The sequence below is a fragment of the Cupressus sempervirens genome, chromosome 5, assembly GCF_028749045.1.
Source record: "Cupressus sempervirens isolate cs-2001-9-10 chromosome 5, ASM2874904v1, whole genome shotgun sequence".
In the NCBI taxonomy this organism is placed as follows: Eukaryota; Viridiplantae; Streptophyta; class Pinopsida; order Cupressales; family Cupressaceae; genus Cupressus; species Cupressus sempervirens.
Window position 1 is genome coordinate 305742125 of NC_143122.1, and position 23567 is coordinate 305765691.

Genomic DNA, 23567 nt, shown 5'->3' on the forward strand with positions numbered 1-23567 from the left:
CCTCAAGAGTCTTGAATCTACCAACCATAGACTCGTAAAGTCTCATAATAACAATCAACAGTATATCTAAAATCCCTATTTCACTAAGCCTTTGGAATAGGGCCATCCTAGGAACGGAATCAAAGGGTTTCCAAAAGTCTACAAAACAACAGTAGACTTTCTCAGAACGGTGCCTAGCCTCCTCAATAATAGCCCGCACCATCAAGATGTGATCCATAGTCTGGTAGTTAGCACGAAAATCAACCTGGCCTCTTGCTCTACAGCCTCTCCTGTCAAGCTCACTGGATAACATAGTGTTCAAAGTTGTGGCATAAAGTTTGGCAAATGTATGCCCGATCATGATGGTCCTGTAGTTGTCGGGGTCAAAGACAGGCCCGAACTTATGAATAGGATAAATCACATGCCTCAACCAAGAATCAAGAAAACCAGTACAGACCACTCTATTAAAGAGTGTAGGGAGGTAGGAGCCAAGGACCGAGGCACCAAGCTTGAAAAGTTCAGCTTGGAAACCTTCCCCGACAGCCGCTCTGCTGCATCTCATGCATCTAATGGCCTCGTAAACACTATAGGGGGTGAATAGATGGCAGTAAGGAGACAAAATGGGATGGAGAGATGGCTGGTTAGGAATGTCATAAAGCATAATGGTGTGAGAGGTCAAAGAGTCAAAGTCAAGGATGGAGGGCAGGGGGAACTCCGAGGGAATAAGGTGCGCTAGAAGATCTGGGGACTATGAATAAGTGTGGAGCGAAGGGATCTTCACTGAGAAGAGACAAAAGAACGTTTCTTGCAGCGAAGAAAACGGAGGTAAGAAGAACGCAAATGGGTGAAAGCAGGAGAATGAGTCTCAAAAGCGGAGCGAACGGAGCGATAAAAAGATTTGTAGTCAGCGTCAAACTATTGGTTCATAGGGCATGTATTCCGACACTTAGATACATGAGAGAGGGGAGAGCGGTGGGGGATAGGAAAAAAGAATTTTGATTTTAAATCAGCACATGAAATCTGAGTTTGTCATGACAGCCTTTAGAAACTTTCAGCTCGTCCACTTCATACACTTGTTCTAAATTCTTCTAAATCAAGTGAATTGTGGCAAGAGGTTTGGGCATTTAAATTTCAAGACTTTAGCCTCTATGGAAAAAGTTGTCGATCTTCCTAAACTAAATCACAATCATGAAGGAGTTTGCAAGGGATGCACCCTAGGTAAGAATATTAAGAGTGTTTTACATAATAGTGAATCCAGAACTTAAAAAATCTAGAACTTACACATTTAGATTTATGTGGTCCAATGTCTATTGCATTTTCGTAAGTCTAAGAAATCTAATGAAGTGGTGCCTTGTTTCAAAGAATTCAAAGCTTTAGTTGAACATATGTCTAACAAAAGAATCAACAATCTAAGATTTGATATGGGGGATAGTATGTATCCAAAAAAATCATAATTTTTGTATTGAAGCTAGGATGAAGAGGGAATTCTTCGTTCCCTATAATCCTCAACAAAATGGTGTGGCTAAAAGAAAGAATAGGACAGTTGCTGAAGCAGCAAAGGCAATGATTTGTGATCAAAGTCTTCCTACTTTTCTATGAGTTGAAGCTTGCAGGACAGCAGTACACATTCAAAATCGTTGTCCACGTCAGATTCTTGACAATGTGACTCCTGAAGAAGCTTTCTCAGGTATCAAACCAGATGTTAATTATTTCAAAATTCTTGTTGTCTAATATATATTCACATTCTTGAACATAAAAGAACGACATTGGAACCTTTAGAAAAGAAAGGAGTTTTTTATGGATATAGTGATTCTTCAAAAGCATATAGAATTTGTGTTCTAAGAGAAAAACAATTTGAAATCAGCAGTGATGTCACATTTGTTGAAATCATGGTCTGAAATCAGCAGTGATGTGACGTTTGAGAATCTGAAAGAGATTGCAGATTCCGATGTTCAAGCTGGTCCATCTTATTCACCTGATCTCACTAGTTTTTAAGCAGATCTTAGTACTACTCCAGCCAATAAGAAAAGGCCTTTATGGGCAAGAAACATTGTGGAAGATGCTGAAAACATTGAAGCTCCTTGTGGTACTTTTAGAGAAAGTAAAAGACCTCAAAATTTTGTTGGTTATGTTCCATTAATGAGTCACAAAACTGCTTCAGAACCTTCTGGTGTTGAGGAAGCTTCTAATCAGAAAGTATAGAAGGATGCAATGAAGAGTATCAATCTGTTCTTAAAACTGATGTTTGGGATGTTGTTCCAAGACCAAAAGGTAAATTTGTGGTTTCTTCTAAATAGTTATATAAAATTAAACATGTTGTCAATGGTAGTATAGAGAAACAGTAAGGCTAGATTTGTTGCTAGAGGTTTTTCTCAAAAGGAAGGCATACACTATGAGAAAACATATGTGCCTGTAGCTCACTATTCTTCTATCATAACAACAATAGCTACTGCAGTAGTGAAGGGCTGGAAACTTCATCAAATGGATGTTAAAACAGTATTTTTAAATGGAGTCATTGAAGAGGAAATCTACATTGAACGGTCCGAAGGATTTGTAATACATGATATAGAATCGCATGTATGCTAGCTGAAAAAGGCCTTGTATAGCTCCTTGAGCTTTGTATGAGAGAATTGATAACTATCTCCTATGTTTGGGTTTTGAAAAGAATGATACAAATCCAAATTTGTACTTTCAAATAAATGGTAACAATGTGTTGATCCTTGTGCTCTATGTTGATGATTTATTTCCAACTAGTGATGATGATCTTCTCATTAAGTTTAAGAGTGAACTTACTTCAGAATTTGAAATGAAAGATCTTGGACTATTGCATTATTTCCTTGGGCTTGAGGTATGGCAAAATCCAAATGGCATTATATTAAGTCAAGATAAATATGTTGTAGATATATTGAGAAGATTTAGAATGCTGGATTGTAAATCCATAGTCACTCCTATGGAAGCAAATCTGGAAAAAATACATGAGGATGCAGCTATTTCAGATTTGGTTGAACCTACTATGTATGGGCAGATTATTGATTCCCTAATGTATTTAGTTAACACAAGGTTTGATATTTATGATGCAATAGATACATTGAGTCAATTTATGTGTAAACCAAGGCAGATTCATCTTGTTGCAGCCAACCATATTCTGAAATATTCGTGGCATAGTGGAATATCAATTAAAATTTTCATTTGATGTTGACCTAACTTTAAAATACTTCTTTGATTCAGATTGTGCAGGGTGTGTGCCTTACAAAAAGAGTACTTAAAGTTGTTATTTCAGTTTGGTTTCAGCTTTGGTTTCTTGGAGCAGCAGGAAGCAAACTTGTGTAGCTCAAGTCACTGTTTAAGTAGAGTATGTTGCAGCATGTATGGCTGCAAAAGAAGTTGAGAGGCTTAATAAATTACTTGTCGGTTCATTTGTTTAATTTACTGAACCTACTATGATTATGTGTGATAATAAAAGTTGTGTAAATCTTTTAGTCAATCCAGATTTTTCATGAGGACATAACATCTAGATAAGATAAGATGATAAATTCATTAATGTCCATTAAGAGACCACAAACGAGTCTAAGGGACTGAAATGAGTACATCAAGGCCACAGCTAGCAATGAGAACCCCAAATGATGTTTTGCGAGAGAACAAAACAAAAAAGCCAAAAGACGAAAAAACAAGAGAGCCTAGGAACTCCCCATCAGCAAGAAGTAGTTCAGAACCGAAGGATACGATCCAGGGAGAAGGTGTGTGGGGGCCCCGGACTATCTCAAGAAGCCGCTAGAGGTAGGATGATGCTACCGAGTGAACACTCTGCAAGGTCTCACAAATCTAGTGTGGTCCAAGAAAAGGCCAAGCAACCTAATTAAATATCATTATTTGAGGGATATGGTTCAAAAAATGGCTATTGAGCTTAAGTATATTTCTACTGAAGAGTAGATTGTGGACATTCTCACCAAGCCTCTTCCTAGAATGAAGTTATGCTACTTCTGGGATAAGCTTGGTATTGTGGAGAACGATGTTCCTGCTAAAAGAGTCTCAGCTCTAGTGATTCATCTCCTAATTAGTCTTCTCTGCGAGAGAATGTAATGTCCCCTTTTCTGGGACATTATAATTATGTGTGTTGGCTCGCTTTGCCTAGGTTTCAGGGGCGGAAAGGTTCTTTACAAGGTTCAGTTCGAGGTTTGGCCTAGGCATTTCCAGTTTCAGACCCATCGAAGCAGTTTTGGCAAATTGTCCGGATACTTACTATTTTTAGTAGTAAACAGAGTATAGTATTTTCGGTACCTCAGTGTTGGTTTGGAAGTGTCTTGCCGAGAGCTTTCCAATGAGCTATTGCATGTGATTATCTGAGTTCATTTGGTCAGCTATTTTAATGCCTGATGATTATATGGTTTTCTGACTAAGTGACTATTAAAGTCATTTAATTTGTCATTTTATTTTAAAAAGTTACTATGTTCACTTAAGTGACTAAAGGACAAAAAAGGTGCTTTATCCCACATTGCTTAAAAGAACGTGCATCACATTGGGAAAAGTGATAAAGGTACAACAATGCTCCACATGAAAGGATATAAAGAATATAACATTCAAAACAAATATTAATCTGGGTGCTAGAAACAGTTGCTGGTTATTTCTTCTAGGACGCAAACCCTTGAAGAATCTTTGAAGGTTGGACGCAAACCTAGCCTTCTTACAGGTTTATTTATATTTCCAATCTGACTATTATTTATGTGTATAAGATTGGATTACTTGGATTGTTGCACGTTATTGTATTGATGTTGTGTAATACAATAACATTACTTGGCAACTATTTGTGTTAATTCCTAATTTATGTATGTATTTTTGAATATTGAAGGAAATAAACGAACTTTTCTGAATTTTCTTGTATTCGAATCTGCTGGTTATAAATCTATTAAAGTTCTGGAAATTGCATCAAGTATTGGTTTTTTGCTCGCTTTTAAAAACTGCACATTTTTATCAAGGGTTATTGGAAAATATCTGAAAGGGATATTATAGAGAAGTTCGAGGTGAGATCCCTTGTTCCATCCTCTGTGAGTAGACATGATGAAAGAGCATTCTTCTCTATGAGGAGTTTGAGGTTTAAGCCCTTGTTCCACCTGTTGCGAGTAGGCATGGTGGATCCATGCTCTACGAGTAGGCATGGTAGAAGTGCAGTCTTCCCTGGGAAAGATTGAGGTGCAAGCCCTCATTTTCACCCTCTATGTGTAGGCATGGCGAATCCACCCTCTAGAAGTAGGCATGGTGGAAGTCATGTGTGTGACTCCTTGTCTTATCCTTATCTCTCACTCTCTAGAAGTAGCTATGATGAATTTTTTTTATGAGATAAAATTTGTTTATTGTTCTAAAGAGATAAACAATTTGTTTATTGTTATGATGGTATAACAATTGTTCATTATTATGCTGAGATAACAATTCTACTAAAGCTATGTTGAGATTTGCACTGACATTATTGTTTGTTGCAATCATGTGCACTTGTCATGAGAAGTTACTTGAAGATCTCTCTCTTGCTAAGAGAGTGTTGAAATCTAGTGTAGCTGTGAGAAGGATCTTATCATGTTTCTGTTATGCAATTTTTTGTGTTCTCTTGTATCAGCTGTTCATTATTTCTAATTTATTCTTCACAATCAATCTTTCATGCTGTTGTTCGAACTTATCTGCTAAGTTCTGTGTAATGCAAGAAATATGGTTTTGTGTCACTCTAATGCAATCTATCCTGGTCGTAATTCACCTGTAAGTAGAGTTGGGCTTCTTTATCAGAGCCCACATGGACTCGTTGGCATTATTATCTATCATTGTGGCAATTTCGTCTATGTTCATATTTTATCTTGTTGGTGGTGGCTTTAATATTATTACAATAATAGATAAGACGTCTATTATTAGTTAATGGTTATCTTGTAAATATCTTTAGCTTTAGTTTGCTTTCGTTTTTTTGCTTTCTCTGGAATAGAATGTTTCTATTCTTTACGATCGTTTCCTAAGGAAACATCGTCTCATTCTTTTGTATAAATTGACCTTTCGGTCTCTGTTATTAACAAGCAAGTATTTACCAATTACCTCGTAATATGGTATCAGAGCCAATACTTGAATTTTTTTGAAAAAAATTATAATTTCATTCGAAATTATTTGCTAAATTTTTTTGAAATAATTCCTAAGGTTTTTCTCAAACAAGCCCGTCTAGGGTTTCTGATTTTTGAGAAATTCATCCGTGCAGCTAGGTTTCTTTTTTGGAGTTTTTTTCCTTGCAAAGCCTGCAAATCGTGGGAAGAATTTCATATGCAACTCCCGTTTTTTTCAAAGAGACCCGTCTGCTACAAAACATCTGAAAATCTGTGGCCTGTACTTGCGACTGGTTGACATTTAACTATGCAACCCGTGAGATTTTTTTTTTTATTGACTGCAAACTCGAACTCACGGCTTTGCGTTTTTAAAAAAAAAAATGCCTGCTCCTGCCACATCTGCCACCGTTTGGAGGTCACACTCTGTGTCTAGCGTCGTCTCAGCCTGAAGTCGCGATCTGGGAAACAGATCTGTCTTTTTTTTTCACAAAAATCAACATTTTTTTCTGCAAATCTGACCTCCCTGGCTGCCGACCGTTTTTTTTTCGAAACCCTAATTTTCGGGGTCGAAAAAAAATTTTGTTTGCTGATTCTTGGTGGGTTTTTCGAGAGCTCAACTGGGTTGTCGTCCGTTTTTTTTGGGTGCCTTGATTTTTGTGCCTCGTTTTTCGAAAAAATATAATGTTTGTTTGCATGTTATATTATCTATTCACCTTCAGCTCGTCCATATTATACCGTGGTAGCCAGAATATGTAATGGCAGCTCAAATGTTTAGTCGGGGGTTTGTATTCCTTTTGATGCTAGTCAGTAATAATAATTCAATACTGTGTTTTGGGTGTGGGAGAGTAAGTCTTCTTCATGAGTTAATCTCCGGCAATAATTATCCAATCTGAGAGTTTTTCTTGGGTCTTCTTTGTGAGTTCACCTCCAGCAATAATTATTGTCTGAAAGTTTTTCTTGGGTGGATTGAAAGCTTTCTAATGTTCATTGATTAACATATACATTTATGTTACTTCTGGTGATGGTGTAATGTTAATGATTATTGTTTGAAGGCTACAGTTTTGGTGTTCATTCATGCAGCGGTATTAATCGGTATCCTTCTGTAATATGTTTCAAGTGCAATAGAGTATTGGTTATTGAGGTCACATTACTGTATATGTATAGTAGTGTTATTTATCTTATAATAAGTTCATTGGAGTCATATGTGCTTGTGGAACTCTGAGATTTTGAGAAGCTGAGACATTGTAATTGGTTTTTTTCTTTTAAGACTGATAATAGAAGGATTGATTTTGGTGGGCTAGGTTGTTTCCCTCACTGAGGAGGGTTTTTCCCAGGATATTTACATTGTGTTGTGTGATTGTCTTGCCTTTATTTGCTCTATGTATTTCACCTTATTTCTGGTTCAAAAATTTTAACACCTACATCATTTATGTTGATAATGATGATTTAGGGAATGCATCTGATGATTAAAACTTTAGTGTTGGAGGTTCCAATTGATTTAATGAACTTGATATTATTATTTTCATATGGAACTTGAAGTTTGAATGAAAAATATTTATCTTTTATGCTTTAAAATTTAAATGGCATTCATGTTTATGGTGGTTTTGTTGTTTATATGATAATACTAAATAGTAAATACGTGATATCCTAATCTTAATATACTCCCAGGGGAGCATGCAATATATATATATATATATATGAATGGTTTTTACATGGTTCTTGTATTAACAATTCAAAACCTCAAAAAAAGGCAAAACAGTGAACTCGATACTGAAATTCAAACTGATACCAGAAACTTAGCAAAATATGATTCCTGATCCAGGTAACATGAATTACCAAGGACATCTTTGCATGCACACTCTACAAATTAAATTTACTTATTGCCATATATGGCATTTGTTGTAAAACACTACAAGGATACATAGAATATGTACAAAAATACCATATCATATAAAAACTAAATATTCAAAACTTTAAAGTGTATCCTAATTAATCATTGTGAGTATTTATTCACTGGGATTGAATGTTTCAGAAAGTAACACTTCAAAAAGGAACTAAGCAAAACAAAAGACTATCAACCTTAACAGATAGAAAAAATGTCTAAGAAGCAATGCCTAGATGTTCGCTATTTCTTTCATCTTCAAAATAAGTATCCCTTTGACTGATCATCCATATAAAATAACATTATCGAAAATGTCAATTGTATTTCATTAAAAAATTCTATTATACACAGGAACAAGTTAGGAAACTACCTGCAACCGTTTGGTAAAGAGCAAATAATGCTATTTCTGAGAGGGTGCACAGCCATTCTATACGCAAGACAATCATCTGTGTAATAATTTTGTATCTGTAAAAACATGTGCTGATTGTCACTGCATGATCTGCGATATATATTTTACAACAAGGTCTGAACCTAGACATACTGGAAACAAGACCTGAATATGTTAGTAACTTCTCTCAAGTCTAAAACCTATCCACCCTAAAGAATCAGGAACAGAGAGGAACATGGCAACTTAGTAATAAATTTTTCATCACTAGCTTAATTGCAATGCTGCTTTGACTAACTTATCTTAGTCTTACTGATCAAGCCAATACAATGCTCTCAATAAAGTTCCATTTGATTAATTGGGTAAATTTTAACTCGTCTAAAAATGCATCCATAATAACAGTATTAGATTAAAACTAGCTGCACAATTCAAGACCACAGAGATCAACTAGACCCACAAGGCACTCAAATGTTGTCCATAAAAAGCATATAGAAGATTTTAGAAGTCAACTCAAGGATCACACCATGTGCATTGTCTATAAGATCATGATGTGAAGGTGAGGTACAATGATTGCAACAACAAAGTTTGAAGTTCACATCTTTCTAGATATGATATCTATGATAAGATCGTAGTTTCACAAAGTCCTCGAAATGGGAGACATATAGATAGAGGGCTAAGTTTTGAGGATAGGGGATGGAGTGATATGTTTTGGGAATAAGGGGAACAAGAGTCTAGGTTTAGCAATGGCTGGAGAGCAGCAGCACAAATATTTATGGTACCTAAAACATTAGTAATGTAAAATGTATAAGGAATGTCATTGAAACTCTGAAATACTAGTTACTAAATAGATAGAATTAAACAATGAAAATGCCAATGCTGGACATCTATATTAAATATATAACATCCCAAATTTCAAAATATGATTCGCCTTTGCTTGTCCTTAGGAGTTTCTGCCATGTACCCATACTAGGCATGTTCCAAGATGTTAGAATGACTTCAAGATGTGGTCATTTCATAGGGACAATCAAAAGTCACCCAACCATATTGGAGACAATCAGCTATCCCTGCACAAAAACGCTTGGCCCATAATCAATTAAAAAAATTATTTCATCACATTTCAGCAGATTCAGTCATTCAAATAAACGATATCAACCATTATAGCAACAGTCATATCAGTGAGTTTGAAGATGTATTTTTCTGTTATTACTGAAATTTCAAATGTTGGACAGATGCAATCCCTACATCACTTTTCTGATAAATATAAAGAGGTTTGCTAAAAAAATTGATTGTTTCAAATACAAAACATACAATTTCATTTCCAAAATATGGATACTCCAATTGTTTTGGTGACAGAATACTCTAAAGTTGAAGACAAGTGGGCCTCCTAGAGCTGTGGAGCTATCCTTGCAGAGCCTTTGTCACTTTCATTCTGTACTTGCTTGGTTTTATTGTTTTATTTTCTGCTTTGGTTGCCTTTCGTCGTCTAGGGTTTTTCTTGCATTTTCTTGTTTCTCTTTCTTCAGATTAGCCTGGCTTTTGGCATGGGCCTTGTCAATCATTTTTATTGTGCCTTTATTGATCTTCCTTGTGAGGCCTTTCGTGAGTTTATTGAATGACTGGAGGTAATTGTGGAAAGGACAGTTATGGCAATGGTGCTATTAGTACCAAACCTAAGGAATGTGAAGTAATTGAAGGCTGTGTGGAGAAGGGCTCTCTGGTGAGTAAACCTTCTTACAAATCTGTGGTGGAAGATAAAACTGAAGTGGATTACCCTTCTACTACGACCTTCAATGGAGAATTCAGCAGAAGAACACATTTGGAACCTAGCCAACCATTGGAATTCAGAACCGATGGATGTAGAATGGAAGATGGAGGCAGTGTCCAAGTTGCAGACCCCAGAGAAGGAGAAGAGAGTAGGACACCCCATTAGCTCGAAAAAACTCTCTTTCTCCTAATGAAGATATGGTGAGATTTATCAAATCTGATCAAACCCACCTTAAAATGTTGCTATCATTTTTGTTTGTCTAGATATTAAATTTTTTCCTCCTAGAAAATTTCTTAATGATTGGTTTAATCGTGTGTGGGAAAAGAATTTGGGTATCATTGTGAAATTTCGCAGGATGATATAGAAAAGACCTAAGTCACAAGGTTCAAGTTCGAGTTTGGGTTCGGCAACTATAAAATTTGGTTAAAATTCGACACGACAAGTTTTTTGAAAAAATTTGACATTAAATTCGCCTATATAAATTAGTTTTTAAAAAATATAAATAATAAATTGAAAAATAAATAAATATTATATATATACATATATATTATCGAGCAATATTGTAATTTAAATATGTTATATATCTTATTTTATATGTTAATATATAATTTTTTTCATTGATATTATTAGTATTAATTGATAAATGAATTATAATTTTATATTTAGCATTTTAAAATTTGAATTTTTAAAATTAAAAAAATCCCATCGTTTCTAAACCACAATTTAAGATGTTTAATATCATTTAAATAAAAACCTTAAGACGAGGTTAATCAGAAACATTTTTTATGTTTTCCGTCGAAATATTGAGTATCACTTACGCGAAATGCAATCGCAAGAGGGAAGTCTGGGCATCTAGCCAAAGTTGAGACTGCAGAGTTGAGCACTGTGAGCACAGGATTGGAATGTGTTTGCATGTGTATTGTGTTTGAAACAACATGACAACAACGCCAGTTTCATGTCTGAAACGACATCGCAATGATAACCAAACTTGCGTGAATCACATCTTCTTTGCTGCGATATACACATTGGCCATGTTAGCGACACGTAATTTTTTTTAACCTAAAATTGAAAGCTTCCGAATTTATTGACGAATAACAACGATTTTTAAGATTTTTTTTGTAAGTTCATCAATTTTCGAATCTCATGGCCAAAATTTGGCAAACCCTGTGACACAAGAAAAGACTGTTATTTTTCTTAAAAATCACAATATGTAGGATAGAGTGTTAAAAAATGTTTCTAGAATGTTGGTCAATCATTGTTTAGAGCCTTCCCCTAGTCACCTAACCCAACTAGGTTGAGTTGCAAAACCTTCAACGAGAGATTTGGTCGTTTATTCTGCGGATGTTCAATACGTTGGGCTCTGTAATGCAAGTTGAAGACTCTGATGCAACCCTACCCCATTTGAATACCAAAGTTTTGATTGCTTTAGAACCCGAGATTGAAATTCCTAAAATTATTTCTTTGAATGTAAAAGGGAACTAATACTCCTAAAGCTTTAATCTACTTGATAATCCTGGGGATTGTTTCCACAACAAGATTAAAGGGCACATCCACAAAAATTGCCCAGCCTCGAAAAATATCCAAAGAAATTTTACTATTGACCCTATTGTGAGGCTTGAGAATTATAATGCTAATAATTTGAACTCTAACCCTAAAAATTCCATTCTACAAGAACCTAGTTTCTCTAACACAGCTAATGTGCCAAGTCCTAATAGGAGTAATAAGTCATCACAAAATACTTCAAGTGGTGCAGAGAGTTCTTTGAAGAATAACAAATTTGTTACTATGGCCAATCCTCTCTTTGAAGAAGAATGTGAAGTTGTTGCTGCTAATAACAAACAAGTGATTGATCCTTGTCCTATTGTTTGTCAATCAAATTATCATCCCCTCCACACCATTAATGATATGGATAAAGCCCCACTAAAAAGGACACTCAGCAAATTGCCCTAGAATCTATCAAATAGAGCTGAACGGATTAGGAGTCATAAACAGCCCTTTTTGGAACACAATGATTTGTCTTCTAATCCCCTGCTTCCCAGAAGAGACATTGTTGATAACACCTAGTCTAATTCACAAGTGAAGCCTACGGTTGTTATGACAATTGACTCTAAAGGATTTACTGATGTCCATAGCAAGTCGGTTGATGAAGAAAAGGAAATTGTTGGAAAGACAAAACAGCCCCAAAATTGTTAGAGAGAGTGAAAAGAAAAAGAATACAGATTTGCCTAAATGTTTCAACAAGCTTTGCAAGAACCCTAAACCCTCCCAATTGTAATTATGATGACCAGTCTGCATAGTTGAAATGTTAGAGGGCTTGAAATGCCTAACAGAAAATGCAGTGTTAGAAAATGGTGTAATAGTCTCTTTAATAAAGATATTGTGTGTGTCCAGGAAAATGAAGTGATCAGATTTAATGCCTTTAACACCCTGAAGTTTATCCAAAATAAGGCTAAATGCATTGATGACTTGTTTCTCACTTGTCTTAATCTTAGTACTTTATATTGATGACTTGTTTCTCAATGGTGGTGATGATCTCATTATTGAGTGTGAGGAATTAACTTCTGAATTTGTAATGAAAGATCTTGGACTCTTGCACTACTTCTTTGGACTTGAGGTATTGCAAGGACCAAATGAAATTATCTTGAGTCAAAGGAAGTCCACTATTGATATTTTGAAATGAGTTGGTATGTTAGAGTGCAAATCCATGATGACTCCTATGGAAGCTAATCTGAAAAAGTACATGAGGTTGCAACCACTTCAGATTTAATTGATTCTACTATATACAGGCAATGATTGGTTCTTTAATTTATCTAGTTAATACTAGGCTTGCTATATGTTATCTCGTTAACACTCTAAGTCAGTTCATGTGTGAATCTGATGCAGAGGAAAAGGTTTACACAAAACTTGGAACCAATCTAATGCCAAATGGGCATACTTCCCCACAATTAGATACAAACCTAAACTTGATTTGGGTATTCAACTTAGTTACCGGATTCGCCTGGAAATGGCCGGATCCGGACTCGGGTCCGATTCGGATCCGGATCCACGTATGGATCCGAGCGGATCCGGGCAGGATTCGTAATCCTGCCTGTGGATCCGTAAGGATCCACAGGCAGGATTACGAATCCTGCCCGGATCCGTGTGAATCCGCTGCAATAACATAGTAAGGAAGCAAAAACGTGGGCCCAATTTCAATTTTTTTATGTTTTTTTTTTCCCTAAAGGCCCTAAACCCTAAAAACGACCCTCTAAATCACAATACAAGTTCATTTGCTCTCTATTTTGCTCTCTCATACTTGCTAGTTTGAAGTAAAGTGCTTAGATTCGAAGGAGATCGGTTGTGGAGCTTCAAATACCTTGCAAGAAGTGTTTAAGGTATGCATTTCAACCATATTCTTGAGTTCTTTCATAGATTATTGATTTATTTTTAGTTTTCCAAATTTTCAAGTTTTTGTGCAAGTGTGAAGCATGATTTTCTTTCACTTTTTTTTTCTAGATTGCAAGAATAGAACAATGAGTAGTCAAGGCTCAGTGGGTAGGGGTGGGGCTGCATCACCAAGCTTCAAAATTGATAAGGGGTCTCCTTTATGGAGACACACAACAAGAGTTGCACAATGTCCTGGGGGTGGGGCATACATATGGAAATGTAATTTTTGCAACATACAACATAGAAGCTCCTATTCCCGAGTGAAACTACATTTTTTGAGCCCTGCGGGTGAAGGAATTCACATGTGTCCAGGTAGTGATAAGAAGGGATTACTAGCTGCACAAATAGCAGCGTTAGCAAAAGAGCAAGAGGATGCTGATAGAGCAGTTGCAAAAGCAAAACATGGTGCTTCAAAAAAAACAAATATACCAACACCATCATCCAATCAAACAAACACAAGAACACATCCTTTTTTGCCTATGCCAACTACAAATGATGAAGATGAAGACCCATCTCCACTCACCCGCAAGAGAGGCCCACTAGATAGGGCATTCCAAATTGAAAAGAGAGACATTGCTGATCACAAAGTTGGACGTTGTTTAATTGCAAATGGTGTTTCATTTAATTTTGCTAGATCACCTTATTTTAGGGAGATGGTGGAAGCAATAAATGATGCACCCCATGGTTACAAACCACCTGGTTATGAGAAGTTGCGCACTACCATATTACATGATGAGAGGAAAAATGTAGAGGCTAAACTTCAACCAATAAGAGATTTTTGGGTTCAATCGGGTGTGTCTATTATTTCGGATGGGTGGAAAGATTGTAGAAACCATCCATTGATCAATGTTATTGTTGTATGCCCTAAGGGGGCAATGTTCTTGAAGGCAGTTGATTGTGAAGGGCAAGTGAAAGATGCAGAATTTATTTCACGCATTCTCATTGATGCCATAGAGTCAGTGGGTCCTGATAATGTTGTCCAAGTAGTCACGGACAATGCAAAAGTTTGCAGGGCTGCAAGGATAATTGTAGAGTCTAGATATGATCATATCTTTTGGACACCATGCACCGTCCACTCTCTCAATTTAGTGATGAAAGCAATTGGCACCGAAATAGATTGGGTGAAAAGGATATATGAGGAAGCTGAAGAGATTCAAATGTTTGTGACAAATCACCACATGTCACAAGCAATTTTTAGGAGTTTCTTGGACTTGGAGTTATTGAAGGTAAATTTTTATATTTAATATATAATTGAATATTATTATTATTATTGGATTCCACAATTATTAATTTTTGTTGTTGTTTACATTAACATGTTTTAATTTTTAAATGTTTTACTAACTTGAGTTTAACATGCTCTTAGGTTGCTGAAACCCGCTTTGCCTCTCACACAATCGTCTTGAGACGACTTGTGAAGGTAAAAGAAGCATTGAAGCATATGGTTATTAGCCCCCAATGGGGCGTTTGGAAGAATTCCAATACAGCAAGGGCTTTAAATGTGAGAAGAATGATACTAGATGAGGATTGGTGGGGTCTTGTGAGTTATGTGTTGGAAATCACCGATCCAATAATGGCAATGCTTCGCTTCGCAGATAGTGATGAGCCATGCCTTGAGGATATTTATGATTCCATGGATAGTATGCTGGAAAAAATTAAAATGGTAAGTTTTACGCTCTATTACAACAATTTTTTATTTGAGAGATATCTAGATTCTAAAGTTTAAATTGACATATTCACTAATTATAATTATTATTCATATTTCATATCTTAGGTCATACAGAGGAGGGAGAATGATCCTGAGGACACCCTTTACAAGGTGGAAAAAATTGTTCATCATTGATGGAACAAGATGACCACACCTTTGCACCTCCTTGCATATGCTCTATCCCTGAGGTACTATAGTTCTTATCAAATGTTTGTGCTTATTTTATCCAATGTTTGTGCTATTGATATTTGATAGTGTTCAATTGTCTTTTGTTATCCCCAAGTACTATAGTGCAGATGTACTTCGCATTCCAAGTAGAGTGCCACCATTTAGAGATGCAGAGGTTGCAGATGGGTATAAGAGAGCACTAGCTAAGATATTCCAAGATCCAGAGATTGGGGCAATTGTGAGGAGTGAATTTGTTGCTTTCAACTCAGGTGAGGATTTCCACCCTATTGCCATAGCAGACCAAAGCAGGATGGGTGCCATCAAATGGTGGTACCTTCATGGGCAAGCCTTCACGTACCTCCAACCTCTTGCCATAAAGGTCCTATCCCAAGTAATTTTGTAAAATTAAGCTTAACATTCTCAATTCCTTGAATTTATTATTTAATTTATTTATCTTGATTGTTGTATTGATAATTTTTAATTTCTCTTTAGGTTGCCAGCTCTTCTGCAGCTGAGCGGAATTGGAGTACTTACTCCTTTATCCACTCAGTCAAACGCAATCGGTTGGCTCCAAAAAAATCAAAAGACCTTGTGTTCATTCACAACAATTTGCGCTTGTTGTCATGGAAGGATCCTAAGTACAAGAAGGGGCCCGAAAAGCTTTGGGACGTAGCACCCGAGACTCCTGATTTAGATATGACCATCCAGGATCTTGCTAGATCCACTTTAATTGATGTGGATGATGAGGAGGAGGATTATGAGTTAACAATCCCCTCTACTACTAGTGGTTTGGGTTCCTCTACTGATACAGATGCAGCTCTTGCAGCTCACCAATACCCCTCTGATGCGGATTTTCTTGAAAATCCATTTGATGATTAAATAAAAACTTTAGTGTTGACTCTTGACTCTTTTATGAGTAAATCATGTTATAAACTTTAAGTTTAATGATCTATATTTTGAATGTTACAAACTTTCACTTTCAGTAATTCAATGCGAATGTGTTGATTTTCTTTATAATCGTGAAAATAGATTAATTATCAATGTCATTGATCAAGTATACTAGATTCATAGATGCATACTAGAATCATAGATTCATACTATGAAATGATTTAGTTTTAGAATTATGTATATTTCTCTTTTTTTTAGTGTGTGTGTATATGTGTGTGTGTGTGTGTGTGTGTGTGTGTGTGTGTGTGCACGAATCCTCCACGAATCATAATTGGGAAAAAAAAAAAATCCCGAATCCACGGATCCGATTCACGTGCCCGAATCGGATTCATGTCACGAATCGGCAACTAAGGTATTCAACCTACACAATATGACACCTTAAGGGACATTTTTAATGATAAATGAGACATTCCCAAACCATACATGGTCTCAAAGCTCACAAATACATATATGACAAAGTTCTACCACCTTCCTATAGCCATAGTGACAGGAAACCATGTAAACAGGACAGTTTTTGGAAATGGGTTTGTTTGACCTCTCAAATCACAAGATAATTTTTTCTGGAAAGAATGGAAGTTGTTCAAAAAATAATAACTATCCATTCACCAATTGTTAGGTCCTTATTCGACCATACATGGCTGTTACAAAATATTTTTTAGACTGCAAATCTGGGAAGCTAAAATCTGAACAGAGCAGTTTTACAAAAGTGCATAACTTGCTCATTGCTTAATGAAAATGAGTAAAACTAGAAGCAAATGAAAATATATTCAATACTCTTTCCAAAAATATTGCATGCATACCCAAAACCTTCGATATTTATCCACCACACACATTCAAACTGAAAATCTTCACTATTTTGACTGATACATATGAAATATCAGTCCTCTTTCATCTCAAAACCCATTGCAAATGAACTCCTCATGACCTGCACCTTCGGGACAATTAAAAACATATAAAAAATAGACTAATACACAAGATTTGGGCATTTTTCCTTGAGCCAAATGAATTTTTTACATTTTACTAGCTCACAGGTTACCCTAGATAGGGTTTTTAACTCTTCAACACCAAAATTGTCATATCTTACTAAAAACTAAATGAAATAAATTGAAACCAATGCCAAAATAAAGTAGATTCAGAGTGCTATCAACTCCAATCACTTTGAAATCATAGGGATGAAGAAAAACAAATCGAAATGAGCAATCTTTGGGCTGTTTGCACTCAGAAAAAGCAGAAAACTAGAGATATTTCATTGCACAACTCACTTCAGTTCTTATTTAAGTCTATAATCATTTTATGTAACTGATGCACATTCATGAAGTGACTTTTCCACTTCTTTTCCATGTTTTCTCCCGCTTTCTGCAAAAATATTGATTTTTTACGACTTGCCAATTTGAGCATTTTTTGCATTTTAAAGCCTCAAGACTTGAAACTTTGTAAAATGATTTGAAATGGTCATAAAAGATTTTAAATATCTAAAATGACCTTACAAAATATTATTTAACTAAAACTAACCAAAATTCCTCAAAAATCACATTTTTCCTATATGAGGCTTGTTGATGTTTGCTAGCTTCAGTCGGATAAGCCTATGAATATATATAATTATATATGAGATATAATTTATATATATTTATTATATTTGAGATATAAGTTTATTATGATGAGAAAAAATAATATAATACAAGTATATATATATATACAATTATAATTATATTAATTACATTATAATGAGAAGACATGTCCCATAAAGGGACGTAATATAATTCATGATTATATATATATATATTATAATGAGAAAACATGTCCCATGAAGGGACATGTCTATTCTTGGCTCATTTTTTAAATATAAATAAAAGAGGTCGCTGCCATTTGGAACACATATACCTTATAGGCAATGAAATTACATCTGCAAGCAATCCTCGAAAACTCAACATGGTATCAAAGACAAGTTGTTTGCTGAGAATAATCAGAATACAAAGTTGTCATGCAAAAGATGCTTGCAGATCTATATATGGACGTGATGATTGCAAAGTAAAGGTCTCAAACTTCAAGATAGTAATTGATTATCTGCCTCTTATCATCTCAAGGAGGGTGATCAAGAAATCAAAGAGGTGGACTCTTGAAAAATGATGATACTCTCAAGAGAATCGACTAGAGGTTTATGCCAAAATTGGGAGAGGGCAATAAGCATTAAATAAAGAAGAGACCCAATGGTGAAGATAAGAGGTTACAATATTAGAGGTGTAATTTTTCAAGCAGATTACATTAGGTGAGACCAATAAATTCACTAGTCATTCTTCATCATATTGTGAGTAGTCCTCACAAGTTTCCACCTGGAATAAAGAACAATGATTCAAATTGTTAGCCTCCAACAAAGACTTTGATATATCATTCTGATATACACTATCAAAGCTATCAATAGTTCTTTAAATATCGAGAGCTATTAAGAAGCAAAGTTATATCGCCGATTCACTAATTCGTGGAGATCTACAACCATATTGCGGCTTCTTTGAATTTGACATTCGACACAAGGGAGAAACTAAGTATTGTGAAAAAATGGACTTCACCACATCAAAGCAATTGCTTGAGCATGTTGGCAACTAATGTTCTGAAACATTCCATGTTCATAACTATGTCAGAGCAAAGCACTCAATATCTCTATAAACACAAAAGGTCGTGAATTTCATGAAGACGTTGACGTTTTCCCAACAAAATTAACAAGCTTTTTTTAATCGTTTCATCTGCAGAGGACATTAAGATAATGAACCAAATCATATCGCTTATGTATGATCAATGATAAACATCAAAATGAAGATCAATAAATACAACCTTTGGCTTCAAGATCAAATTGAATATAAGTACACACCAATATTGTTTCATCCACGGTCCAATAATAGGCAATATTTTTGTGCTCACCAAAACTTAAAAGAATAGATTGGGCCCTATAGAGTATATCCACATGGATACCTTTAAGCAGCAACTAGATTATCAATTACATCATCCTTAATAAAAAGGGAGGACACTTCAAATGCCATGAGGAGAAGTTTGAAGCCACCAACATGGAAGGAGGAGAAATAAAGTATCGTTTCATGTGCCAACATGGAGTGCATAAGTCACATATCTGCACACCACCACTGATCGGATGAAACAAGAAAAAGATGAACCATTACATAGCGAAAGCAAAGTATTTAAATGGAACACATTCCAATTAATACCACTTTGCCACCTCAGTATAGTAAAGGAGACATATCTACTACCCATCATATCGAGAATATAAAATAAGAAATGGGCATCTTCATCGAATATGACAGATCTATATTATTAAATTAAGTTTACTACTGACAAGCCCATGTGATTATCATCTAATAGAAGGGAGGAAACATAATAACTACCAAATATGGATGAAGTAGACTACACCCGTGGCATAAATGGGCCATGTTGGAATGACCCCAGCAAATGCAATTCAATGGAAGGCAAGATAAAGGATGAAACATTAAGGGCAAGGATGAATGATAGCATATTGACCCTGTTAAAGGTATGTATCGTATTGGGGTAAATGAATTGACTGGATACTACATTCTTTTATGTTAGATTGCTAGTATAATTCTTATGAGAGGTGGGCTCCACAATAAGATAAGTATCTCTGAATATAGTATAATAATGTTTATTTTCTAATAAATGTTTTGATTAGGATAAGATCATTAATAATGAGATTATAATAGGGAAAAATGATAAATTATATTAGAATAATGGGGATTTATCTTTATGTTATTGGAAAAGATCTTATATAGAGTATTAGATTAGTCTCTCTCTTATTTATTTCAATATGTACTACAAGAGTTGTGTTCCTTGATCTTTTCCCCTGAGAATGTTATTAAGGGAAAAAGAGGGAGATTGAGAGGGAGCCTGACATTTTATTAGAGGTAACCTTGAAAGAGAAGGAGCAAGAAGAGGATGTGATTCAATCAACCTTCGGTGATCTCGGTCTTATTTCAGAAGGAGTAAACCATGTTGTGATGGATTCTCCAGTAATCAATAAATTGTTGCAGTCAAGAGGACTGTGATTGATGAATAGACCTCATAACTATGTGATTCTAATGGACCTACCCCCTGTGTACATCATGAGAAAGTGACGGCTTCCAAATGATGTCACTTGTATTTACAGAAGTTGTTGAAATGTGACGATCTTACAATAAATTAATTGTTTATTATGATGGATATCTTACGATTTCTATACATATCATAATAGATTATACTTTGCATGGTGGATGTTTATATGGTAAGCATTATGAGAATGCGTGTGCACTTACCTTATAAACATTTTTTAGTACATGGTGAATGTTATGCAAATTGATATTCTAGAGGCCATTACACAAAGTACGTGATGAATATCATACGACTTGATATTCTGGAGGTCATTACTCACAGTACTTGGTGAACATCTTGAATCTCATTTTGGAGACCATTACTCAATGAGTATTTGGTGAATATTACATGTTGATATTCTGTAGACTAATACTCAAATGTGATATCAAAATGGTGGATATCTTTTGATCAAAGATATCTTTAAAATTTGTCATGCTTAATATTACCAATGGTGTAATATACGTCTTGTGTTTATCCTCCCAAGCTAAGAGGGAGTGTTAATGTTTAGTAGCTCCAGTTGGATAGGCCTATGAATATATATAATTATATATGAAGATATAAATTATATATATTTATTATATTTGAGATATAAGTTTATTATGATATGAGATAAATTAATATAATACATACATACATACATACATATATATATATATATATATATATATATATTACATTATAATAAAAAGACATGTGCCATGAAGGGACTTGTCTATTCTTGGCTCATTTTTCAACTATAAATAAAAGAGGTCGCTGCCATTTGGAACACATATACCTAACAAGCAATGCAATTAAATTTGCAAGCAATCCTCGGAAACTCAACAAGGCTAATCAACATGTACAATGCCCTACACCAGAATGAAGACAAATTCACCTTGTTGCAACCAAACACATTTCAAGATATGTAAGTGGTACAGTGGGATATGGTCTAAGATATTCTTCTTGTGAAGAGATGAACTTGCACGATTTCTCTGATTTAATTGGTGTCTAACAAGAAGAGTAATTCAGGATGTTGTTTCGACCTAGGTTCAGCTACAATTTCTTCTTGCAACAAGAAATAATAATCATGTGTTGCTCAGAGTATAGCTGAAGGAGAATATGTTGCAAGTTGTGGGGTTGCAAGAGAAGTGGCTTCACAAACTGCTTGCGAGATTGTTTAGGCAACCTTTGGAACCGACAATGATTCTTTGTGATAACTAAATGTAATGTCCCCATTTTTAGCAGGTTCCTACAGTTGGCTAGGTCAATTCACCATCACGACCCTCGTGAGCTGATAGTGAGATTTGAGGGTCTCAGTTGTGTGGTTATAGGCTTTCCAGCACCCTATGGTGTGTTTGGCTCCGTTTGAGGAACTTGCTATTTATAGTAAGTCAATATGTTGGTTCCAATGAGCTCAGTTGAATTAGAGGAGTTGGAGGATGCTCTCACTTTTTATTTCGGGCTTCCAGTTTGAGCTCCAAGAATCTTGGAGGGAGCATCTATTTATAGTAAGTCACCCTGTCAGGTTCATTCGGCATCTCTCATCATCAAGATCACTTTGGTGTTGTCAATTTTCGACTTTGATGCTTCTTTAGTTGTTTTCGCATGACGGGTGAATTATTATTAATTATTATTATTCATCTAAATATGTTGAGGTTGTTATTTTTAATGGTGATTTTTGTTGGTTGCCTCAGTATCATACTTCGTTGGAACCAGGACGAAAAATTTTAAATCATGAGAACAAGAAACAATGGCCTCACATGTCAGAATTTTAAGTTATGGTGGAAAAGGTCATTTTCAGAGCCAAAAGCAATTAATAAATTAGTTTATAATGGCACTTTATTATATTTGAATGTTGTATGTGAAAAGCTTCCTAAGTGAAGTTCATTTGGGAAACTTTGTACCATTCAGAGATTATAAATATGAGCCCATTTGATGAGTAAAGCATCTGATTGAATATTATTTTTCACTTGTCTTTGTGACACTTCTAAAGTTCTAAAATTTTGTGCCCTTGCTAAAGTATAAGAGTTTGGGATCTACAGCTGAAGTATTGTAGATTCAATTCTGAGTTTTCATTCTAAGGATTGCATTTGCAATTGTGTTGAGGTATACAATTGCCTTTTTCTCCTACGATATTAACTGTTACTAAGGAGAAGTTTAATTTTTCTTGCTATTGGAGATTGTTTTGGAATTTGTGAAGGCATCTGCTGGAATTGTTAAATCAAATTGTGTGCTGATTAATTTGGAGTTGGTTGGGCACCATTTATATCTGTTGTCAGGCATTATTTTCTATCTGCACTTTGGGAGCAACATATCTACAGTTGCATTTGTTTGTTGGAGAATTCTTTTGCTGCTGCTAGTCTTCATTTCAGAGGGTTTTCAAAGCATGTCTACATGTAAGTTCATGGACTATAACTTCTAATTTTTTTGGGTATTGTTGATTTAGATAATAGGGGATATTTTATCAACTGGGTTGTTGATATTTTGTGAAAATACTCAGTATCTAAATTGGTATTAAAATCTGAAATTTTCAATTGTATATTCCCTATGTAATTTCGAGTCTTCGACATATTCTAGTTCAAATTATTATTGCCATATCTTCTATTTTGCTGCTATATTGTTGTATAAAAAATTGCAAAACATCAAAAACAAAAAGAGGAATCAATTCTTCATTACAAATTGTTTGAGAGCCAACAAGGCTCATTACAGTGGTATCAAAACTTGCTTGCAAAGTTTTTGATGAAATGTCAAACAACTGAATTATAAAAGAATTTGGTGTTTGTTGAAGTTATAACCGGTTGGGGTTATTACACTAAAGCTGCGTGAAGCTTTCAGTTAATTATATTTTTCACAATAGAACAAAACATGGGGAAATAAAATATCATTATTTGACAAATGTAGTTCAAAGGAAAGCAGTTGAACTCAAGTACATTTGCACAAAAGAGTAGACAGCAAAAAAATCTCACCAAGCCACTTCCTAAAGGGAAGTTTTGTTATTTTTTAGATAAATTTGGCATTGTGGAGAATGATGCCCTTGCTGAGAGAGGTCTCAACTTGAGTGATTCTTTTAAATGTTGTTAATGAGTTGCTCTTAGTGAGAGAAGTTCGAGGTGCAATCT

The 23567-nt window shown here is 35.2% G+C and overlaps 1 protein-coding gene across 2 annotated transcripts in view; it reads right to left on the reverse strand.

Moving 5' to 3' along the window:
• LOC149555799 (SEC12-like protein 2) overlaps positions 1–23567 on the reverse strand; it is a 163286-nt gene that overhangs the window by 108389 nt on the left and 31330 nt on the right. For both annotated transcript variants that reach the window (XM_089829955.1, XM_089829956.1), the window contains exon 2: positions 8300–8394. In XM_089829955.1, coding sequence (XP_089686081.1) covers positions 8300–8394 — 95 coding nt within the window. The remainder of the gene's footprint in view (positions 1–8299; positions 8395–23567) is intronic.